General features: G+C 41.5%; 3 protein-coding genes across 5 annotated transcripts; 1 reads left to right on the plus strand and 2 right to left on the minus strand.

The window, feature by feature from the left end:
• LOC8069974 lies at positions 2552-4410 on the plus strand. Its single transcript, XM_002451512.2, has 3 exons — positions 2552-2769; positions 3107-3493; positions 3586-4410. The coding sequence occupies exons 1-3, from the start codon at positions 2631-2633 to the stop codon at positions 4206-4208; spliced, it is 1149 nt and encodes a 382-aa protein (XP_002451557.2). The 5' UTR covers positions 2552-2630; the 3' UTR covers positions 4209-4410.
• LOC110434685 lies at positions 10899-13738 on the minus strand. The gene is made up of 4 exons (XM_021459300.1): positions 13232-13738; positions 12768-13136; positions 12473-12644; positions 10899-11883 (listed from the first exon to the last, which is right to left on the minus strand). The coding sequence occupies exons 1-4, from the start codon at positions 13298-13300 to the stop codon at positions 11774-11776; spliced, it is 720 nt and encodes a 239-aa protein (XP_021314975.1). The 5' UTR covers positions 13301-13738; the 3' UTR covers positions 10899-11773.
• Positions 14390-21867, minus strand: LOC8074645 (probable LRR receptor-like serine/threonine-protein kinase At1g05700). 3 transcript variants are annotated; one of them, XM_021459299.1, is made up of 14 exons: positions 21167-21867; positions 20293-20376; positions 19455-20010; positions 18696-19183; positions 18197-18335; positions 17982-18053; positions 17419-17490; positions 17259-17339; positions 16560-16723; positions 16253-16473; positions 15865-15991; positions 15486-15551; positions 15213-15399; positions 14390-15043 (listed from the first exon to the last, which is right to left on the minus strand). In XM_021459299.1, the coding sequence occupies exons 2-14, from the start codon at positions 20360-20362 to the stop codon at positions 14581-14583; spliced, it is 2706 nt and encodes a 901-aa protein (XP_021314974.1). In that variant the 5' UTR covers positions 20363-20376; positions 21167-21867; the 3' UTR covers positions 14390-14580. The 3 variants fall into 3 exon arrangements, with proteins under 3 accessions (XP_021314974.1, XP_021314973.1, XP_021314972.1); XM_021459298.1 differs by having other exon boundaries at positions 20483-21867; XM_021459297.1 differs by having other exon boundaries at positions 20293-20407; positions 20483-21867.

The raw sequence follows: 21952 nt of genomic DNA on the forward strand, positions 1-21952 counted from the left end.
AAACACTTAAAATGTTCACGTCTCAACAACCGTAGATGGGATATCAACTCACCATGAAAACAAAATGTACTGATACTGAGGAGGATCATGCATCATCAAATGCAACAAACAAAAGTTGAGGAAATGAATATAACAAGCTGTACTGCACCAATATGTGTGTCCAACAGATGAAACATCCGCCATCAAATGCAACAGACAAAGGACAAAATATATATAACAAGTTTTCTCTCTTTTTCTTTCCAAAAAAGAAAAAAAGGAATATAATATATGGGGAAAAAACTTATCCATGATGGTTCTACTGCTACTAATACTGACCAAAGCTCCCTGAATGATTTGTAGGCAAGTCTTTTCTTTGAACAAAAAAATCTATAAAGAAAATTGGATGGATCTTCCAAACCTCCTCCACTATTAAATTATTACTAGTTTCTGGATTTCATATCCAGATTTGTATTATTCAATCTCTATGGCCAAGAGAATTGTTCCCCTCATCCCCTGATCTCATCAACTTGTGTGTGATCATCACATATTTGCAAATAATTTACACAGGAGACAAGATAGCTGCCTGGTCGATCAGGAAAATGCTGTCGACGATGTCTACATCAATAATGCACTATCACGCAAAGCATGCATTTTTTTTTCTAGGGACAACTCCAGGGAAAAGCATCTAGGACAGTCCCCAAAAGCTAGTAGAGAGAGAGAGAGAGAGAGAGAGAGAGAGAGAGAGAGAGAGAGAGAAGGCCTATTCCAAATCTTCCCTAAAAAGTGTTGCTGAGCTTTTGTCGAGATCGATCAAAGGTGCCGCCCCACAAGCATGATTAAGTCATCGAATTCATATAATATCAGCCAATCATTCAGAGTCCCCGTGCAAATGTTTGATGAATTAGCAGTGCCTTCATCTCAAAGATACATATGGATGGCATAACCTAATTAGGCTGAAAGAACCCTCTGATGCATGTAGTAGTTATTAAGACTTAAAAGCATGCAGTCTAAGGGCACTTTCAGACAGTAATCTCTCTAGATTCATCACTAACTCCATCATCACCTTTTAATTTGCTTCTGTAAGTTTTGAATGCTGTAAAGACAGAGAAAAAGGTGAAAAGGGGAGCACAAGAAAGTGACTTGTTGTGTGGAAAGAATCAAAAGGGTGTCAGCATAAGGGTGGAAAAGCCATCAAGATGGGAATCAGGGGCGGTTTCTTGTTGCATGCAGTAATCTTTGTTTGCGATGCCCCGTACGACTCATTTCTTACCGGGAATAAAATAAAAACTTCAGTGGCTGTATCATTTTAATTTATTGTTCTGTTATATATTCTGGATCGCTTTCGGTTTGACCTTGCATTCATAGACTTGCCTATTATATTAGCTATATAAAAAAATATGTTTTGTTAGGCATTACGAGTAAATATATAATTTGTTACTAGAACCATGATGATGTCATTTGCAGGTTTGTGAGGACCATGATGGAGGAGCAGGGTGGCATTCAGCCAAATTTAGTCAACGGAAACTAAGGCCTAAGATTCCAGTCCCGGTAGAGAAATAAACTTTATAAAAAACTAACAACATAAAATAAGCATAGATGTTATGCTATTATGTTGATCAACGATATATTTAAATAAAACTCGACCTGCGACTAAGGCTAGCTCTATATGATATTCGCTTAATAAAATCCTCTTGTATACAGGCCGAGAAATAATCCCGAAGATTGGCTGCTCTCTGGATGTGCCACCAAGCACCTAGGATACGTGCCTAGGGTCATATCTGCCTTGCTGAAACCTACTAATAATATGTTAAACATACAACACAGAGCATACGAGTCTTTTTTTTTTTGGTAACCTAGCTAGATCGTTTGAAATTCGCTCGCTCGCACGAGGAGTTGAATACATATGACTTGAGATGCTACTAGCTAAGGCGATCGTGTTTTTTTTTTTCAACAAGAGGATACACTACAACAGAGAGTATGCACACATATAAATTCTGACTAGAGGTTTCTCATGGAGAAACATGTCCACCTTGAAACTTCAGTTCAGAGTCTTCAACTCAGCATGAATGTTTGCATTTTAGTTAATTTTAGTGGTGCTATATAGTATATAACCATCAATATATATAGTGATGTATACATGTGGTGTTTTAAGAAATACTTCTCCCGTTTCTTTATAATTATTGTTTTCACTTTTTGAGAAGTCAAATGTACTCCTTTTTGACTAAATATATACTTGAAATTGGACGGCGCGAAGCGAGTATTCGCAGAAGGATGCTCGTGCCGTTCTTCGGTGTGTGAACGTGTATACGTGAGTATCTGTGTGAGAGAAATGCCAACCTAACATTCCCTTGTTTCGTTTCTTTCTTAAAAAAGTATAAGGGCCTGTTTGGAACACAGTTTTTTCATAGGAATTTTAAAGGATTTCATTCCTCTAGGAAAAAAACCTGTGAATGCGTTTGGAACGTAGGATTTGTAGTTTCCGTTCCGGAGGAAAGGCAGCCGGGTATGTATGTTTCACGGGAAATAAAACATCCACCGCGACTCAAGGGAAAGCATCTCTCGTTCTTTTCTCCATCGCTCTCGCGCGCTCTGACTCCTCCCTCCCGCCATGGTGATGGAACCCTAGAAAAATTTGGCGCGAACAGGTGGAGATGGCAAACCACCATCAGCGAATCAGCCCATCCCCACGAAATCCCCCTCTCTCCGCTTCGTCTCTCCCTGCAACTCCATCGGTGCAGGGGCTTGATGTCCACCAATCTAGGGGAAGTCAAGAAATCCACGAAGAACCAGGTAGGATTTGATAATGATATGATTTTCCTCTTCAAAAATAGTTTTATTTTGCCCTCGTTTTGGATCTGGATCCAAATTTGTGGATCCGGCAGTACATGTTCTATTTAGATCTGATCTATGGAGTTCTTTTATCTTTCCCCTAAGTTTCTATAATAAATGTTTTTTGTGTGTGCTTGTAACTACGAAGCACTCTCTCCAATTACTCTTAGCAGTTAGCACAAGGAGATAGCACTTACGTTTTGTATATTATGCCTAGATTTTTTTTCTCCTGGTAGGAACTCTAATATCTGTTATTTAACTTATTTTGAAACTGAAATTTTCATCATATTTTTCATAGGCACCTCAAAGAATAGAGCTAAGTGGAATCACCAGAGGAGGCTATATCTTATTGAACTCTTAAAAATCCATGATGTGCCTAGATTCCGGACACACAATGCATGGAGTAAGGATGCTTGGACTAGTATTGTGGCTCAGTTCAATCAGAAATTTTCTTTGTTGTTCTCTATTGCACAAGTGAAACAAAAGGAGCAGGATATGAAAAAAGAATTTCGTACTATAAAAGATTTGGTGGCAGAAAGTGGTTTTGGCTGGGATTCTGATAGAATGATGGTGACAGCACCACCAGATGTTTGGGCAGCAATGGAGACACGCAAGAATAAGGATGCTCTGTTTTGGCGAGACAAGTCATTTCCATACTATGATGATCTGTTTGCTTTATATGATGGTGAGTTGATATGAGCCTGATTAGTTATTATTTTTACTGCATGTGATTACAGTACTTAAGACCACTCTAAAATATTGTCATAATTTTTACAGGGCGTTATGCTGAGGGAAGAAGCTGTCGCGGTATGGATCATTATACCAATAAGGCAATATCGCCTTCACAAGTCTCTCCTGATGTGCAACCGCAGTCACCTAGTATACCTGCTCCTGGTTCTTTCAGTTTTGATATTGAAGAGGAGAGGAATGATACTAATTGGTTTGGTAATGATGCATTTACTCCATTGGGAACTTTCATGCCTCAAGACAGACCAGATGGACCATCTTCCATAAATCTAGCACCACATGTTCCTGAACAATTTGAAGAAACTCTTCGTCACAGTACCCGACCATCTAATTCAACTCCAGAGGCAGTTGATGGTAAGCGTAACAAAAGGCAAAAGACCAAGCACACTATTGCAACTGAAGATTTTCATGAGAAGTACTTGAGGCTGAAAAAAGAAGAGATTGAACGATTCGTTGCCATAGAAGAGAAGAAGCTAGATGATCCTTTCAGTATCAAGAAATGCATCACTGTACTTGAGGGGCTTAGTGAGCTACAAACTGGAGATATGCTAAAAGCAGCAGACATCTTCAAAGACAATCCGTCAAACAGGGAAGTTTTTCTCTCATTTGGTTGTGATGCATTTCGAGTAGGATGGTTGCTTAGACAAATTTAGATTACCTAACTGATATTGGTACACTTTTGGTTCATGTGCATATATGCTCACATGATTAGGATTAGCATCCTGTAGTGACTGGTTTACATTACCTGTCACTGTCTTTTGTAAAGTAGAAGCTAACTAGGTATTCTAATGCCTAGGAATGTTAAGTTACATTGTAGTACATCATTATCGCTGAATTGTACGTCTGGCAATGTAATCTTCCCACATCTTGTTTGCTATGTCATCTCGCATCTCATTTCCTGCTTGTCGCAAGTTGTTAAATGATGGCACATCATTATTGTATTGGTGATCTCCTTCTGGTACATCTATCATGTTGCTGTCATTGATATCTGTGGTAGCACCATGTACCAAACTGTCATCTCCATTGTGTAACCGAATGAAATTGTGTGTTAAACAACAAGCTACAGAGATATCAACTTGTGTCTCTATGTCATATGCTGAAGCAGCCTTTAGTATAGGGTACCTCATTTTTAATACACCAATAGCTCTCTCTATATGATTCCGTAGTTGTGCATGTCGAAGGTTGAATAATTCCTTCGGATTTTGTGGTTTTTGACCTGCTCTTCCTTCTTCTTGTAAGTGATATCTTGTTCCACGGTATGGAGCAAGAAATTGTGGTGTATTTGCGTAGCCTGCATCTACAAGATAGAATTTACCGGGGGGGACACTAAATCCATGGTTAAGTGCATCCTGTAGAACTCTTGCATCAGAAGCAGACCCCTCCCAACCGGCATGGACATGCACAAATTTTAGATCGAAGTCACATGCAACCATCATGTTTTGTGATAGACCTTGTTTTCTATTTCTGTATGGTTCTTGTTGTGCAACAGGAATAATCATTGGAATATGAGTGCCATCGATAGCTCCAACACAGTTCTGTATATATATTAATGGTGAAGTCAATATAAACGACCCACTTTACATATATTAAATACAATAAAACTGGCATGAAAGTTAACTATTTTTTGACTACCTGAAAGTATGGAGAAAATTTAGGCTGCCTTAATATACGATGCGGGTGTGGAGAAGGCAAGCATATATAGTGGCATGTCAGTTGTGTAAGTGCATTGAGCACTGCTGCAAAGTGACGGCTAATTGTTTCCCCACTATGTTGGAATTGATCTTGTAATACTCGATTGCTTGCATTTTTTGATACTGCATAAAGGAATATAGCTAATTGCTCTTCCACCGAGACATACCTTGAATCAACAAGTCCTTTTTCACGCAATCTTCGAACTAAAATCTCTCTCTCCATATGAAATCGCCTTCGGCATACGACTTCATGCCCATTTAGTGTTTCATCAATAAATATGGCTCCATTCCAGACTGATGTATGTATGGCTTGCCTTTGCGATGATTGGGATGAACTAGCTTCTTGTAAGGTAGGGAGTACGAAGAAAAAAAATTCCTCTTCATTATTTGATCTACGCTGGTAGCTTGAATCCATTCAAAGAAATGGTATTTGTCTCTGATGGATGGATGCGAGAATGGCAAAGCTATTGTATTGCTGGACACACAATGCAATATGCTGCTGACCCGACAAGCTTATATATAGCAGGAGAAGCAAGGTGTTGTAGCAATGCCAGGGTAAGCAACGACACTTGCAGGGCTGCAACGGCTAACTTACCCAACGGCTATTTCCTCACTGCATGGGAAAACGTGAATGTTTAAAATTTTTCTGCAATCCAAACAGCAAACTTCAAGTATTCCTCTGTTTTAGATTCCTGTGGTTTTTCGCTTTATACTACATCCTATTCCTATGTTTTTTTCTATTCCTGCGTTTTACATTCCTACGTTCCAAACAGGCCCTAAGCCGAATATCCTTCCAAAAAAGAAAGTATAAGCCGAATATAATTAGTTTTTGGAGTCACAGGTGAATGGCCCGAAAAAATGCGAGTCATAGATGCAGTATATATATGTATCCATCATCGACCTCAAAAAGCTACCCAAGCGTCACATCTGTTGGGTTGGAATGAGATGTGATCGAGACAGGTTAACATCATGACACGCTGGAATTGGAACCGATGAAGAATAACCCGTTTCACTCTTTTTTATATATATATGTTTGTCCTTCCTTACAGTTCGTTCTTGGTTATCTAGCTATTTGCTCTTCCCATGCATGTATCTGGAATAATACTAGTTGTATTTCGGTTATCTTGATAATGGAAATGGGGTCAACCCTCGGTTCGAAAAAATATGTTTGTCCTTCCAAATTAAATATTTATATGTGTATCTTATATATAAATCAAAAGGTATGATAAATAAGGCCCTAATAATAATAAAGAATAAGAGAATAAGAAAAAAAATACATTTTGGACGAGCGGGCCACATGATCTTGAATCGATGACCCGGACCCTGACGCCCAGTGGCGGAGCCAGGAATTATACATAAGGGAGGTCAACTAAAAAATTTAATTTGTCAAAACTGAATACAACTAGTGACCGTCTAGCTCAATTTATCAACTTGACACAGATGCTCGTATTTTCTATATGTATTTACAATCAAATATGTTATTCTTTCAGTGGTAGATGATAAACCCTTAACAACAAGATGTTTGAGATGATTTTGTAAACCTTAAGATCTGCGTCTCAATTTTCCTAACGTGTTTTGTAGTATTATCTAATTATGTTTTGTATTTCCTCAATCCGAAATTATAAACTATTCTAAGAATTTTAGAGAGTCAAAGTATCTTATGTTTGACGAAAACTATAAAAAGAATTATAGATTTATGTCATCAAATAGGTATACTGCAAAAATATAATTAATAATAAATATTATTATCTTATTATATAAATTTGACAAAATTTAGGATGCTTTGACTCTCCAAATTTTTTAGAATTACTTATAATTTAGAATGGAGGGAGTACGATTTTATTATCTTGAGAATATTAATAAATATATATGACAAAAAATTGTAATATTTATTTTTTAATATAAATAAAAATCTTAAATTTATACTAGGAAAATTTGTTGACACATGTTAGGGGGCCATGGCTCCGGCCAGCCCCCCCTTGGCTCCGTCACTGCTGACGCCAGCCATGGTTGATGGTGTAGTTGGTGTATCGAGCCGACACGTTTCTCCAACACACTACTGCTTTTACACACGCGGCAAGCATGCCAATTATAAGGCCTCATTTACTTCACCCCGAAAACTAAAAGGTTTTCAAAATTTCCCGTCACATCGAATCTTGTGTTTCTTTTACAATAGTCTAGTATAGCTCGATTGGTGAGATCTCTCTGTCTTGAGCTGGAGGTTGCCGGTTCGACTGCTTTGGAGATACTATTTTTTGATTTGCTAAGCCTTCTTTTTTGCATGGCACTCTTTTTTATTATTTTGCATGGCACTCTTCCATGCATGCGCTTGCTAGCATGATTTTGGCCCTGCGCGCTCGTTGGGTTTGGCCAACGTGCGAGCGTGCTGCCTTGACGCGTACTGTGCGAGCGTGCTGGCGACAAAGTCATCCTCGCGAGGCAGCGCAAATAATTATGGTGAAGCCGAGCAGTCACATGCGGGCGGCGAGGCGCATGCAGGGGCAATTGCGTCCGTATTGGAGTATGATGCTGGGTAACGTCAAGCTTTGCGGATTCCTCTCACCAGCCCAGGACGTCAAAAATAACAGGTACAGAGGGAGTATGTAAATCACGAGACGAATTTTTTGATCCTAGTTAGTCCATGATTAAATAATATTTGTCACAAATAAACGAAAGTGCTACAGTACCGAAAACTTTTCACTTTTCGGAACTAAACAAGGCCTAAGATGAATATTTTCTTCGAAAGCGTACACGTACGGTACTTTTCTCTGTTTCAAAATATCTTACAAAAACCAAATAACTTATATAATTTAAAACAGAGAAAGTATATATCAAGTGTGTTATATTTTGTATCCTGTCTTGTCTCTCCCTCTTCTAGCCAAGAACGGTCGTCTAGTTTCCAGGTTCTCAGAAAAAGTAACAAAGTCAACTTGTTTCTATATAAATTAATAATGACCCTAATTCACCACGTAGATACATTATATATACCTTGCATGGTCCAGTACGTCCTAATCCGTACCAGTTGCAGAAGCAATTCCTTCAATTACATATAAAAATTCAACAGTTACGTGCAAGGAATGTAGTAGTATCTACTACTAGCAGCGTATACAGTCAAGGGTTTGACATTATGAATGCCTGATTATTGCTTGTTTGCCAATGACCATAACAAGCAGATCACCTATAAATTAATTGGGAATATTTTACATGCACCCCTTCCAAATGGTTTTGTTTCTTTTTGAGAATACTGGAGGGGCCGTGGCTCCTACGGAAATTTATTAAAAAAGTAAAAATAGAACAGGACAGACCAGGGGCTTAAGAAAAAAAGAGAGGAAGAAAATAAAATTAAACAACAAAATTATAACAGATTTTGGATCCATAAGTCAAAAATTAAAGAGTCTTTTGCTTTGGCTCTCAAGGTTAGCAAATTGATTTCCTTCAAGAAAATTTCTTTTGCTCTCTGGACTTGAGGTTGAATATTATTGAAGATGAAGTCATTTCTCACTGTCCAAATTGCCCAGCTCATTAGTATTGTTGAAATCATAAAAAATCTTTGATTACCTTGCAATCTTCAGGGATATTCAAATTGTTCTAGAGACATATTCTCAGCAAGTTCCAACAATCCTTGGCAAAGGAGCATTGTAGGAATAGATGTTCAGAGGTTTCTTCTACCATAAGAGTGCACATGACACAGTTGTAAGACTGCAGTGGCATATTTTTCCTTTTAAAATGTTTCTTGTGCTCAACCTGTCATTTAGGAGTAGCCAGAAGAAAACTTTGTGTTTAGGCTGACAGAAGCATTTCCAGAGCCATTTGAAGATCTGGTGCACTTGTGACTGCCCCATCAGGTATCTGTAGACCTTTGAAGTTGAAAAGTCCCCCTATATTGTATGCCAAGAGTCATTTTGATTTGTCAGAGAAAAGTGATCTTTCAGAGATTGAATCTGTAATCAATTGCTTCAGTTGAGGCCTTGTTTAGATGCACCCAAAAACCTAAAACTTTACAAGATTCCCCGTCACATCGAATCTTGCGGCACATGCATGAAACATTAAATATAGATAAAAAAGATAACTAATTACACAACTGTAAATCACGATACAAATCTTTCAAGCCTAGTTACTCCATAATTAGATAATGTTTGTCAAATAAAAATGAAAGTGCTACAGTGTCAAAATCCAAAAAATTTTTGGATCTAAACAAGGCCTGAGAGTGGCAAGTAGAACTGATTTGACAATGAATGTTGACTTAGCATGCCCTGTATTGAGATCATTTTTTTTCTTGGCGAAGGAGTATAGTTCTGGATACTGCAATTTGAAAGGCTCTGTGATCTAAGTGTCTCGCCAAAAGGATCCTTTTTTGGTATGTCCTGAAAAGTTCCCGTTATTGTTATTGTAATGTTTTTCCCATATTAGTTCCACCCACGGGATGTCTTTTCTGTTGAGAAATTTATCCCAATTTTTCATAAGAAGTGTTTCATTTTGTTTTTTAAGGTCATGGACTCCAAGACCACCCTGGTCCTTTGGCTTGCAAACCAATTCACATGCAGCCTTGGGAGGTTTTTTGGATTTTAGGTCACATCCTCGCCATAGACAATGCTTTCTATATTTATCGATCTATTTGATAACTCCCTTGGGAAGAGCAAGAGTACTCAAGATGAAAAGTGGGCAAGGCAGTGAGAACAACATTGACGAGTTCAAGTTTTCCGGCTTAGGAGAGGAAATTGGGGAAACAAGCCAACCTTCTTTCACACTTATTGATCAGTGGGAGGAAATCTTCTAAATTGGGCTTAGTCAAATCGAGGGGTAGTCCAAGGTAAGTGAAAGGGAGAGCAGCCAAAGGTATTGGCCAAATGATTGAATTTTTCATCTGATAAGTTGATGGGATCATAACAGATTTAGAGTAATTGACCTTCAAACTAGTAGACTTAGTGAAGGAATGAAGGACAGCTTTCAAGAAGAAAAGTTGAGTAGCATCTCCCTCAAGAATGATCAAAGTGTCATCAGCGTACTGGATGATAGGAAAATCAGCCGAGGAATTCAGAGGAATGGGCAAGTTAATGAGTTCACCTTGTCTCACACCCCTTTTACAATGAATTGTTTCCCTGACATCCCATCCAAATGGTTTTTATCTTGCATCAACAACGAATTTTTTCTATAAATATATTTCTAGGGAACATTTTGTACCAGCAAATTTCTTAACCTGTCTCATTGCCTGTGTAATTGTAACCCTGTAACATTTAGCACTTCAGCAGAAGATAGAACCTTGGAATCAGCACATTCTATTTACCAGGATTGATTCAGATCATAATCCATTGCTGGTGGAGGCCTGTCCAGTCAGAAGTGTCAGGTCTCAAATATTTAGATTTGAGAAATCTTGGATTCAGCAAGAGGGTTCTCTTCAGTCTTCTTTCATGGAGTTCTGGAACGAAATCAAGGATATCTTGCTGGAAATGCTGCAATTAAGAACTGGTCATTTGGACCTCTTTAGGCTTAATAACTATGGTATTCTGAACCTCATTCCCAAAGTCAAAGGGGCTAACAACATAAAACAATTTAGGCATATTTGCCTTCTTAATGTAGTCTATAAGATTGTTACCAAAACCTTGACTTGGAGGCTTAATAAGGTAGCCGATAAGTATTACATTATGGAGAAGATGCTCAATTTATTGCAGTTACAGTGAGCAGGTATAGCACCGGTTATAGAACTGACGACACATGTAGGCCTAGAAATTTACATCCTTTCTCTCAAGGGCCCAAAAACTTTGTTACATTTACCGAAAAGATGTGCAGTTAGTAGTTACAGTGAGCTGCAGGTACAACACCAGTTCTAGAATTTACTAGCACCAAACACACGCAAAGTGTAAAAATAAAATCACTACATTCTCTAGCATGAACAAATAAATGCAAGTCTGAAAAAATAAAAATTACTACCTACGTTCTTTCTAGCATGATCGAGCCCCCAAAAACTGTGCCTGCGGAGAATATGTGCAATTACCAATTAATAGTTACTGTTAGCAGACAAAGGTTAGCTGATCATCTTATAGTACAAAATATTAGGGAACTGACGGTCCCCAAGTTTTTTTTTATCGATTGGATAAACTGGAAATGGGTTCTGATGCCTGAATCCATGAACCCAAGAATGTGCGGCTCAAAAGAAAAGAAACAAAAAAACAACGAAAGCAAGAATGTGGCCAGGAAACGAAATGAAGTCAAAATAAATAAAAGACTAGAGTCAGATGAGAAGCTTTGAATCCAGTGCATGCTGATCAACCCGGCCGCCATAGCAAGTAAATCCATGATTTGGCCTGGATTGTCCCCACTCAGAGAAGCGGCTTTGAACAAACAGCTGGATGGGACGATGCTAGCGCTGTGCCCCATCAGCTAGATCCTCAGCTCAGTGCTCACGGTTGCCTGATCTTCTTCACCATGACTTGTTTTCATTCTCTTGGGATGATCTTGGGAGGCCCCTGGCCGCCGATCCATGCCGCCAAGCGAGGCGCTGGTTCTTGCCGAAACCGTGGCGTCGTCCATTATTTGTGCAGCAGGGAAGAACCATTCCTGATCTCTGTCGTCGTCTCTGCGAGGGTGATGATGATGCAGCATCGTCGTCGTCGTCGCTGCTGCACTACTGATCTCGGCCCTGCAACAAGCAAATCAAGGAGCGCAACAAGAACAAGGAACAACACTAGAGTCAGATAGATTCAGCACGTACGCTACAAAGCGCAGTCCGATCATCTCGTTCATCGGGATATATAGGTAGGCTCTGCCCAGTGCCCATACCATACCGCCCCTCTGATCGAGATTAGGAGTACGTTTGCGCTAGAGATGATCGAAGAGCGACACCACCCCCAAGCCATGCATAGCTCTTGCGAATGAAGATATATATGATGATGTGCTTGCTTGCATTGTTGGGAGTACTTGTTGATAATAAAGGTATGATGGTATGGCATGGCATAGATAGACGACGACTGAAAAAAATAATGGCATGAGTTTGCTCATGCCTTTGCTTCTTGCGTTTATCCAGGAAGCGGGCGAGCGATGCCGTCCTCTTAAGACCTAATAAAGCAATATAATGCAAGCCACAACTAATTAAGATGCACATTATCCATATATATATATATATATATATATATATATATATATATATATATATATATATATATATATATATATATATATCACTGCGATGCAATGCAATTTTCAGGATGGAGGAGGGAGGGAGTCCTTACTATCGTTGACATGATGATGAGCCAATCTCCAGTAATGCATTGTCATCAGCGCCGCATCATCATCACCTGTGGCTGTGGGTGTGGGTGCAGCAACTAGTTCTAACTGATGCGGCTCTGCCAGGATTCCTGCAGCACGAGCCTCCTTTGCTACCATAGCCAGGATCTTCTCGGCCTGCATGTATGGCATATATATACATCCCTGATTTGTTCAGTATTCTTGCATGCACTCGCAGCTTATATATCGGCACGGCACACAGTATATATATATGATGAGAGTAGGCGTGGATATTCTTACCTGTTCCAAGGTAACACCGCCGTATGCACGCACAGAGCCCGCGTAGATTATCGTCATTGGCGCGGTGGAATCGTCATGACTGCTCCGTGTCCGTGCTGCTGCCGCGGAGCCGGAGCCGGAGCCGGAGCCGGAGCCCTCAAAGATGAGTCGTCCTGCGGCAACCGGCGGCGGCCTGCAGCTGGTGCTGCCAAGAAACAATCCGCCTACGGCGGGGCAAGGGCAGGGGCAGGGAGCACGTTGCATCAGCGGCGGCGCACGCGTGGCCACGGCGTGCGCCCTGCCCTGCTGGCCGGCGGCGGCGGCCAGCAGCTGATCACTGGTAGGCGTCGGCGACGGAACCTGAAAGCAGACCCCCCTGAAAGAACCGAGCTGAGAGAGGCTCGTTACGATTTGTCAGATAAGCACGATGGGTGTCACTCAACTTCATTCCTGGAGGGAGGCCAGGGCCTGGAACACGTACAGACCTTCGGGGACGACGACGACGACGCCTGAGCTGGTGGCGCCCACGCGGGCTGCTGCAATATCGGCGGCATGCTCGCCGGAGGTGCAGGGACGCCGTCGTCCACGTCCACGGGCGGCCGGCGCCGCACCGTCGTCGTCAACGTCAAAGGGGTCGTCTCGGTGGCAGTTAGGGGCTCGTCGTCGTAGCTGCCCGTCTTCTCATACGGCCGCTGCTGCTGCGCCGATGAACCACCTCCGTACGTGGCCCATCGTCGGCGGCGGCGGCGGCAGCAAGCCAAGTCCCAGGAGGTCCAGCGACTCCAGCCCCATCGTCTCTCCTCCCTCTCTCGTCGTCTCGTCGTTCCCCGCCGCCCGGGGGAGCATCTTCGTGTTCGCTGCTTAATTTCGTGTTCGGTGCGCTGTGGCGGTGAAGAACCGAAGAATGCCCGGCGCCTGCTCGGCGGCGGCGATGGTGGTGGAGGTGGTGGTGGTGGTGTGGCTAGCTTGGCTGCCTGCGCTCGCGCGCGCAGCGGGTATTAGTACGTGCGGCTCGTGAACGTCGTCGTCCCACTTGGAGGAGTGCGACGCGATAGCTCCGTCCGACCCGCGCGGGCCGCGGATTGTTATTGCGAGGCTGCCCAGAGTCCGCGGGAAGGGAAGAAGGCCAAGATCGGATTGATGGAGAGTCTGGGATTCGACCCGAAATATTTCGGCAAAATCCACCCATTCCAGTGAGTCGGCGTGAAACAAACAACATCATACCAGAAATTTTTCGGTGAAGTTCAAACTTGTAGTCAAAAAAAGTGATGTAGAGCTCAAACGAACCTACATGTTCTTCCTTCAGTATATACAAGTTCTTCCTTTAGTATAGAAAAATTGAGCTATAAATAATTCCTCTTGATCAAATTTTTGGCTAAAATTCAGCCAAATATTAGCTACATCTGAACAACGATCCAAAATTATAGAAATTTTTTAGATTCACCCATTTGAGTCAGATCTGATTTTTTTTTTATCATTTTAATTCTAGAACCCCACCGGTAGCGAACGCCCCTACAGTTACGTGCAAGGAATGTAGTAGTATCTTTTACTAGCAGTAGCAGCTTAGTCAAGGCCTCAAGGGTCTGACATTATGTATATGCTTGATCATTGCTTGTTTGCCAATTATTACCATAACAAGCAGATCACCTATAAATAATTGAGAATTTTTTTAACATGCACGCCTTCCAAATGGTTTTAATCTTGCATCAACGATTTTTCTCTATAATATCTTTCTAGTACTAGGGAACATTCTGTACCAGCAAATTCTAAACCTACTTATCTCATTGCCTCTGTAACCTGCTCAATATCTAGCACTTCAGCAAAAGATAAGAATCTATCTCATTGCCGGCCCAGGAGAGGCCTCTGATATCTCCCCAACGCTTCCTTCTACCTCAAACGCGTTCCTCTCGCCGGCATAGCTCAGACCATCACCACATTTGTCATGGTAGGTCGTTCCCTGGAGATCGTGGCGGCGGGCCTCAAGCTCCATACTCTCCTTGATCTGTGCCACCACATCTGTCATCGTAGGTCGTTCCCTGGAGACTTCTTGCTTGCAGTGCAGCGCCAGGTCGGCCACTTTCCAGACGGAGTTGATGTCGTAGTCGCACCCCATGCTTGAATCTATGATGCTATCGATGCTGCCTTGGTCGAGGTATTGCTGCACCCACTCGCCAATGTGGATGCTCACGCTGTCGTTTATGGGGACAATCGGGGAATGGCCTGTCATGAGCTCCAGGAGAACGACACCAAAGCTGAAAACGTCACTCTTCTCGCTGATCCGGTAACTGCGGTAATACCTGTGTGCAAAGGTAGAGTACACTAGTACTTGGTAGACTGGTAGATAGGTTATGATAACTCATTTCCATAACAGAATGCTACTCTAGGTAGTGCTGATGAAAAGGGACATTTTGCTTGAAACTGGAAGTGGATTGTGATATACTAGGAGAGAAGCTGTTCGGGACTTACTCAGGATCTAAGTAGCCCATTGTACCAGCTGGTTCAGTGGTGATATGTGTTTCTGAGTCACTGAAAGCCTTGGTCAGACCAAAATCAGCAATCTTAGCCCCAAGGTCGGTGGTCAAGAGGATGTTCCTACTCTTCACATCTCTGTGAATCAGTGCTGGTTTACATGCAACATGCAGGTACTCCAGACCTGCGATAAAGTGAAAGTTTTTTATATATTTTGCATTAGTGTACATATATAACGGTAATCTCAGAAATGAGACAGTTCATTCATACCTTGAGCAGCATCAAGGGCGATTTGAAGGCGTTGCTCCCAAGTGAGTGGTTTGTGAGTAGAAGTGTCTAGACACATCAACCGAAATTGAACACCGAATGGGAAAAAAAAAGAAATCATACACGGTCAGTATAAATTCAAAGCACATGTTGGAGAAATTCATGTACTTCATACACTCTAAAATCAATGTGCATCTATCTATGCAGTGAGTAACCATAATCACAGCTATTGTAGGATCTGCAAATTGCTCCTTTGAGAAATGTAGCATTCCTCTGTAATTTGAATGCCAAGATATAGCACAGTTGATTTCTAATTTAGGACACCTAAAACCAGGATTATCTTATGTTAGCATTCTATATTTGAGTAGCCAGGATGAACAACCTCTCAGATGATCCTGCAGGTTCCCTTCACGCATGTACTCGTAGACAAGGGCAAAATGATTTTTGTCCTTACAATAACCAATCAATGATACCAAGTTCTTGTGGTGTATCCTTGTCAAATGTTGAGCCTGCAGTGTAGTTCAGAGAATTGTTGTTCAGGAAGGAAAAAGAACATATTAAGAATGATTACTAATTGTAATTCCATCTACAAAAACATAAAATACTTCAATCTACTGTTCATCAGAATGATGAAACGGATGGTTACACAAAGGGGGCGAAAAGGCCAATACAAGGAAACTTTACTGCATTATGTCATTATCATATCTCATAGGAGGGAGCATGAGTGGAAACGTGGCACATCTACTTCTTTTAAGTTCATTCCCATTTACCTCAGCCAGAAACTCTTTGCCCCCTTGTGAAGATGACTCTGACCGTATTTTTACAGCGACTGGGTTTCCATTCTCCAAGTAACCAAGGAAGACAGCTCCAAACCCACCTTTGCCAATCTCTAGGCTAAAGTTATTTGTAATATGCTTCAGTTCTCTGTAAGAGAATTCTCGGTTCTCAAGTAATGCTGTTTCATCTTTAGGATCAGCAGCCCTTCTCCTAGCTGCATCATATGAAAAAGGGTATTAAAAGACAAGAAATACAACAGTGTGTGGCGCCAAAAAAATGATTTTCTCCATGTGGTATTACCTTTTTCCTTGAGTGTTTGGAGCAGCAGAACAGTGAAGATAACAAATAAGGCAATGGCAGCAACTATTGGAATGATTATTACAGAGAGAAGTGCCCCATTCATTTTCTTTGGACCTGATCCATAGTTAGTGCCGTTCCCAAATAAATTTGAATTGTTACCAAGCCTGGAAGCGTAAAAAATGCACGGAATGATTCACATTAAGGATATGCTTCCAAGATAACCCCAATAAAGGGGGGTGTTCTATATCTTTAGTCCTCATTCAGATCTAAAAATTGACAAGGAAAAGATAGAAGCACTGTCACTGTTCTCAGAAATGCTTTTTACCCAAAACAATGTTACATTAAAGAACTAAAATTCTTAATGCCTTCTATTATGAATGAAATTCCAAACACAAATGCAGTATTTTGTTTATTACCGACATTATGATATTGTCCTAATGATACTGACAACTATTAATAAATTAGTACCTAGTAATGGGATAAGTGCTGCTTCTGTATTAAATGGACTCACAAGGTACTTGGGAACAAGAAAAGTCCAAATAAAAGGATATATTTCAAACAGATGCTACGACACTAGATCAACATTTGAAATAGTATAACTGCATCCTCCAAGTACGTTTTATAAATTCTTTGAATAAAACAATTTGATTTGAAACAGGGTTGCTCTATAGTTTGGTAACATACCAGTATAAAACATACCTTAGTGATAGAGTCCCATTGTGGGATTTTTGAAGAAGAATGTAAGGAATTGGTCCACGAAGATCATTGCTGGAGAGATCCCTATAAAGAAAATTGATGGCATATGAAAAGTTTGTTCTATGAAGATTCCAAAACTCGAGCAGATATTAGTAAGACTTACAGAAACACTAGAAATGGAAGCTGCCCAAGATAATTTGGAATGGAGCCAGACAAGTTATTGTGTGACAAATCCCTGGGATAGGTAACAGTTCTTGTAAGAAATAGCTTTAAGGTATGGTGGAATAAAATGTTTCAGTGGTACTATTTATCAGCTTAGTTTCATGTCTGAATTCAGGAAAAGACTAGTAATAATTGCAAACAGGCTTTGCATCCTCTCCGGAAACATATATTTCACATCATGAGTTTTCTTTCAAAATGTAATTTTTTAGAGGGCGGTGGAGACATAAGAAAAAAGAACACAAGGAGACATATATGAAAGAGAACATATATTTCACATGAAGTTCAATAAATGTACTGCAAGGTGCGTGTTATTTAGTTATACTATAGTAAACAGTGCAGAAATCACTAGACATACAAGAAGAGAAAATAGATAAACATACAAGTAAACAAGCAGAGGGGAGGAAATGAACCAGATAGAGTTAATTTGGAACTTGCTAGTCTAGTAGTACCAAAAGAAACATGCCAGAGCAAGTCAAAAGTAAGATATTGTGGAAAAAATCCTACAGGTACTGGAGTGCTTTCAGATCTCCAAAATAGGTAGTGATGGGACCGGCCAAACCACTTGAAGACAAGTTTCTGCCAAAAAAAAAGAAAAAAAAGGAATGCAGAACAGTTAGTTTCTGCTCTTGCTATGTCCAGCTTGAGAGTTTAAATTGAAACTTACAATGCTATAACGAATCATTTTTTATTTCTTTATTTCAGATATGTCTGAAACATACAATGCTGTTATTCTTGGAATACCAGTTGAAGGATCAGTACAGTCCAATCCTTCCCATGCAAAAGCTTTTGGAGCACATGGGTCACCCATCCAGTTTTTGCTCACACCAAAAGCTTCCTGGATTGCAATCATGGCTCTAGCTGGTATGGCAAAAAACAAGAAAAGTAGGTATATGGATACACAAGCTGTTACCAAGATAGAAATACATCTAAAATATGATATAACACAAATGCAATGATTTGTGTGTGTTGTAAGTTGTAACTCTCTTCCTCTATTAATGCAATGATACGTAGGCTCTGTTTTTTGAAAACAATGATACGTAGGCTCTCCTATGTGTTCGAGAAAACAAATGCAGCAAAATTAGTTTTACTACTTTTCCCTTTAAAAAAGGAAGTGGTACTACTTTTCATGCTTTACAAATTGTAAGAAAACCTAACATCGATACAGCTATAATTATAGAAAACTTACAAAATGCATTAATGTACATTTTAAACTCATACCATCTCCAGGGTCGGTTGCAATTTCATCTATCGGTTTCACCAAATACATCTCCATGGCATTGAGAATTGGTGGGAGTGTTGCGTTTTTCGTAGCAACAAGTGAGATGTTATTCTGCGCTTGCCCCTGAACCGTACCTGAAAATGAATCAGCAAATAGGTATGGTGGAGTGTAAGGTTTTTTGTTCCATGTGCTGTTATTGACAATGATATCAAACTGTCGCAGTTCATCGCTTGCTACACGCTGCAACTCAGCAAAGTAGAAAACAAAGAAGTATCTGGAGCTGATATTCACAGACTGATCAGATGGACCCCATGAGAAATTAATTATTGAACTATTGGAAGGTGTTGCAGCATTTTGCATGACGGCAGATGGCACATCATAGGGATCAGTAAGGTAATTCCGAACAACAGATGTAGCAGATGCCTCGTTCCAGGTTGGGATGGCACCATATGTCAACCAGATACGATCATGGGGATCCAATGGGTACCTGTTTGGGCCAAAGAAATATGCTTGTTTAGTACAGTTCATTCAGTTAACAATAAAAGGTATTAAAGATGGTGCAAAATTAGTCATCTTAAAGTATCATTCTTCTGAGACAATCCATGCAAAAGTGGCTAAAAGGAGCAGACACAATCATTAATAAAGAATTATTTTCTTTTTCAGATTTGTGTCATCAAATTCCTACTTTACCAACCAATGGATGATTAGACTGACTTGGCCAGTTACATTTGATGCATGCAGAACTAAATCAAACTCACCGAACTACAGACTTGTCTGTGGGCCCCATGTTAAACCGATTGGCATTGATCAGCACCAGGGATTGACTAGCATTTGCCTCTGGGTAAAGAGTACTCTTCAGTGGCCTCAAATCCAGCCCAGAGATAAACGGAGTTCCTGTCCCTTTGTTCACTAAACAAACTTGCAGGTAATCAGCAGGAGCCACAACTATGATGTCCATCCAATTAATTGAACCTGCATCCCTGAACTTAACTTCATTCCAATAAGTTGCCCCCATGTATAGATCAAAAACAGGAAGCTTGTTCAGGCCATCATAGTTTGCATAATAGAAGGCTGCACGAACAAAATACTTGTTTCCGGCAACCAAGGATCTCAAGGTATAGCAATTCCGCGTGCCATCTAGAAAGAAGCGGACATTATAATAGCGCTGTGCTAGTGATGGGCTGATGTAATCTGAGGAGATGTTGCTGTTTTCTCCCGAGCTGATGAAACCATGGTCAGAGACATATATTATGGTTGAAGTGAGATCTTGGTACGAAGAGTTTTCCGGGATGCCACAATCAATGCTTATGAAACCTGAAAGAGAAATATAAGTCAGAAGACTATGGCAAATAAATAATCATGAGGAACTAGTTGGCTTCAGAAGCTTGCTTGTACACATTGATCTAAGAATATGGTTTTGAGAAATGGTTCTACTTTCCTCTTTTATACAAATGGATTTCTATCGAGAATTCCAATTATCAACCATGCACGCATACATATACCATTGGAATGCACACATGAGCAGTTGAGTTGAGCTCTACATGCATTTTTTCTATTTATCATCTGAACTTAAGGTGAAGAATCAGGGCAACATACCTCGGCTATCTGGCTGGCCACTGGTATACTGCAAAATGGAGAATAAGAGAACAGCAACACTCAGCTTCATGCTTCTTGTCCAACCTTGTGAGCACAGAACATAAAGAGAGACCTTCTGAGAGAGACAGACAGCGATTATATATGCCGATCCATGGGACTAAGCCACTGACAGGTTCCTATGCATGCATACCTTACTAGGTTGTCCTTAGCCGCAAACGTAGACGCAAAAGTCAACGTCCAAGGAACTAAGTCAGGTATTTTCCAATTAAAAAAAGATCTTGTCATGCTACATGATTATGCCCCAGCAACAGTGAGGAGACAAGTACTACATAATTGTTACAACACTTACAATTGCTCTCTCTCTCTCTCTTGTGGCAATGGTCAAAATTTGTCTCTCATGATCACCAGCAAAGAATAATGCACCTAAAGCTGGCGCAGCTCACATTGTGGACCCTGAGCTTGGGTCAGGCATTTCAGAATAAGCATTAACCCAGTGTTTCTCAGGAATGGAACAAGACCTGGAGTAAAGAGAATTAATCCACTTTCAACTCAAGAAAATTTGGTGCAGAGGGCAGCTAGTGGTGTAGGTTCAGTGTGCCTCTTAATAATCAGTGTTTGTAATCTTGTGGAGCTGCCGTGAATAGTCACTATCCTTCAACAGCCTATTGACCTGACACAAATCTTGCGCATGCGCATACACAGATAAAATAAAACCAAGGAAAAGCAGTATGTTATCTCTGACTTGACTATTAAGCAACAATTTCATCGTTTATCACGATACTAAGCCCCGAATCTTCTACGCACTAGATGCTTTACCAACTACTTGGACAGCGAAAGAAATGGAGACCCTGACTGACAATGACATGGAGCCTACCAGTTGTGTACTGCAGGAGAAAACCTTTCCGTAATGCGGGGCAGCTTGGCGCCTGACGAAGACGAAGGTAGTGCGCGACCTGGGAGACCCTGATGTCGGCACGCCACGCGCTATCCGATTCTCCCCGACGACGTCACGCCAACGCTGAGGCCTGAGGCGAGGCCGGCCGCCACACGCACAGCCAGTGGCCGGCAGCAACCGAACGGGGCAGCTTTCCTCTCCTTGACCTCAGTCGGTCCTGGTCCCTCACTCCTCAGTGCGCATGTCGGCGCGGAGCCCACGAATGAGCCGCCGCGCAAGGCACACGCTGGCCCAGCGGCCCCGGCACGCGCGTAGGGGGGCGTAGGCGGCCGAGGAAGTCGCCTCACCGAGCGCCCCCGACGCGCGCGGCGTCAAGCTGGCGAACGTCGACCCGCATCGCCTCCGGTGAGAAGGTGCCGGTGGCGCACCTAGCCCGATCCCCACGGGGCTCACAGAGACGCGTTCCATCATCGAGCACCTCAGGCGCGCGCCGCAGCCGAAGGCCAGGCAAAGCGGCGACGGCGGTGGTGCGGGCATTCCGTCGAACTCCTGCAGAGCGCAACGGTTACGCGGCACACACCATGGCCTCGAGCCCTCCACCCTCTTAGTGGGCCGGCCCAGGAATATTGGGCCGTTGCCCCGACACGCGGGCTTCCATGGGGCCGGCCTATAGCCTAGAGCTTGGCCTGCTGGTTCTTTTCTTGATGACGCCTCCTTTATTACTGTAGCATTTAATTCAGTCACCAAAAAAAAAAACTTTGTTCA

The sequence above is a fragment of the Sorghum bicolor genome, chromosome 4 (assembly GCF_000003195.3).
Source record: "Sorghum bicolor cultivar BTx623 chromosome 4, Sorghum_bicolor_NCBIv3, whole genome shotgun sequence".
NCBI classification, from domain to species: domain Eukaryota; kingdom Viridiplantae; phylum Streptophyta; class Magnoliopsida; order Poales; family Poaceae; genus Sorghum; species Sorghum bicolor.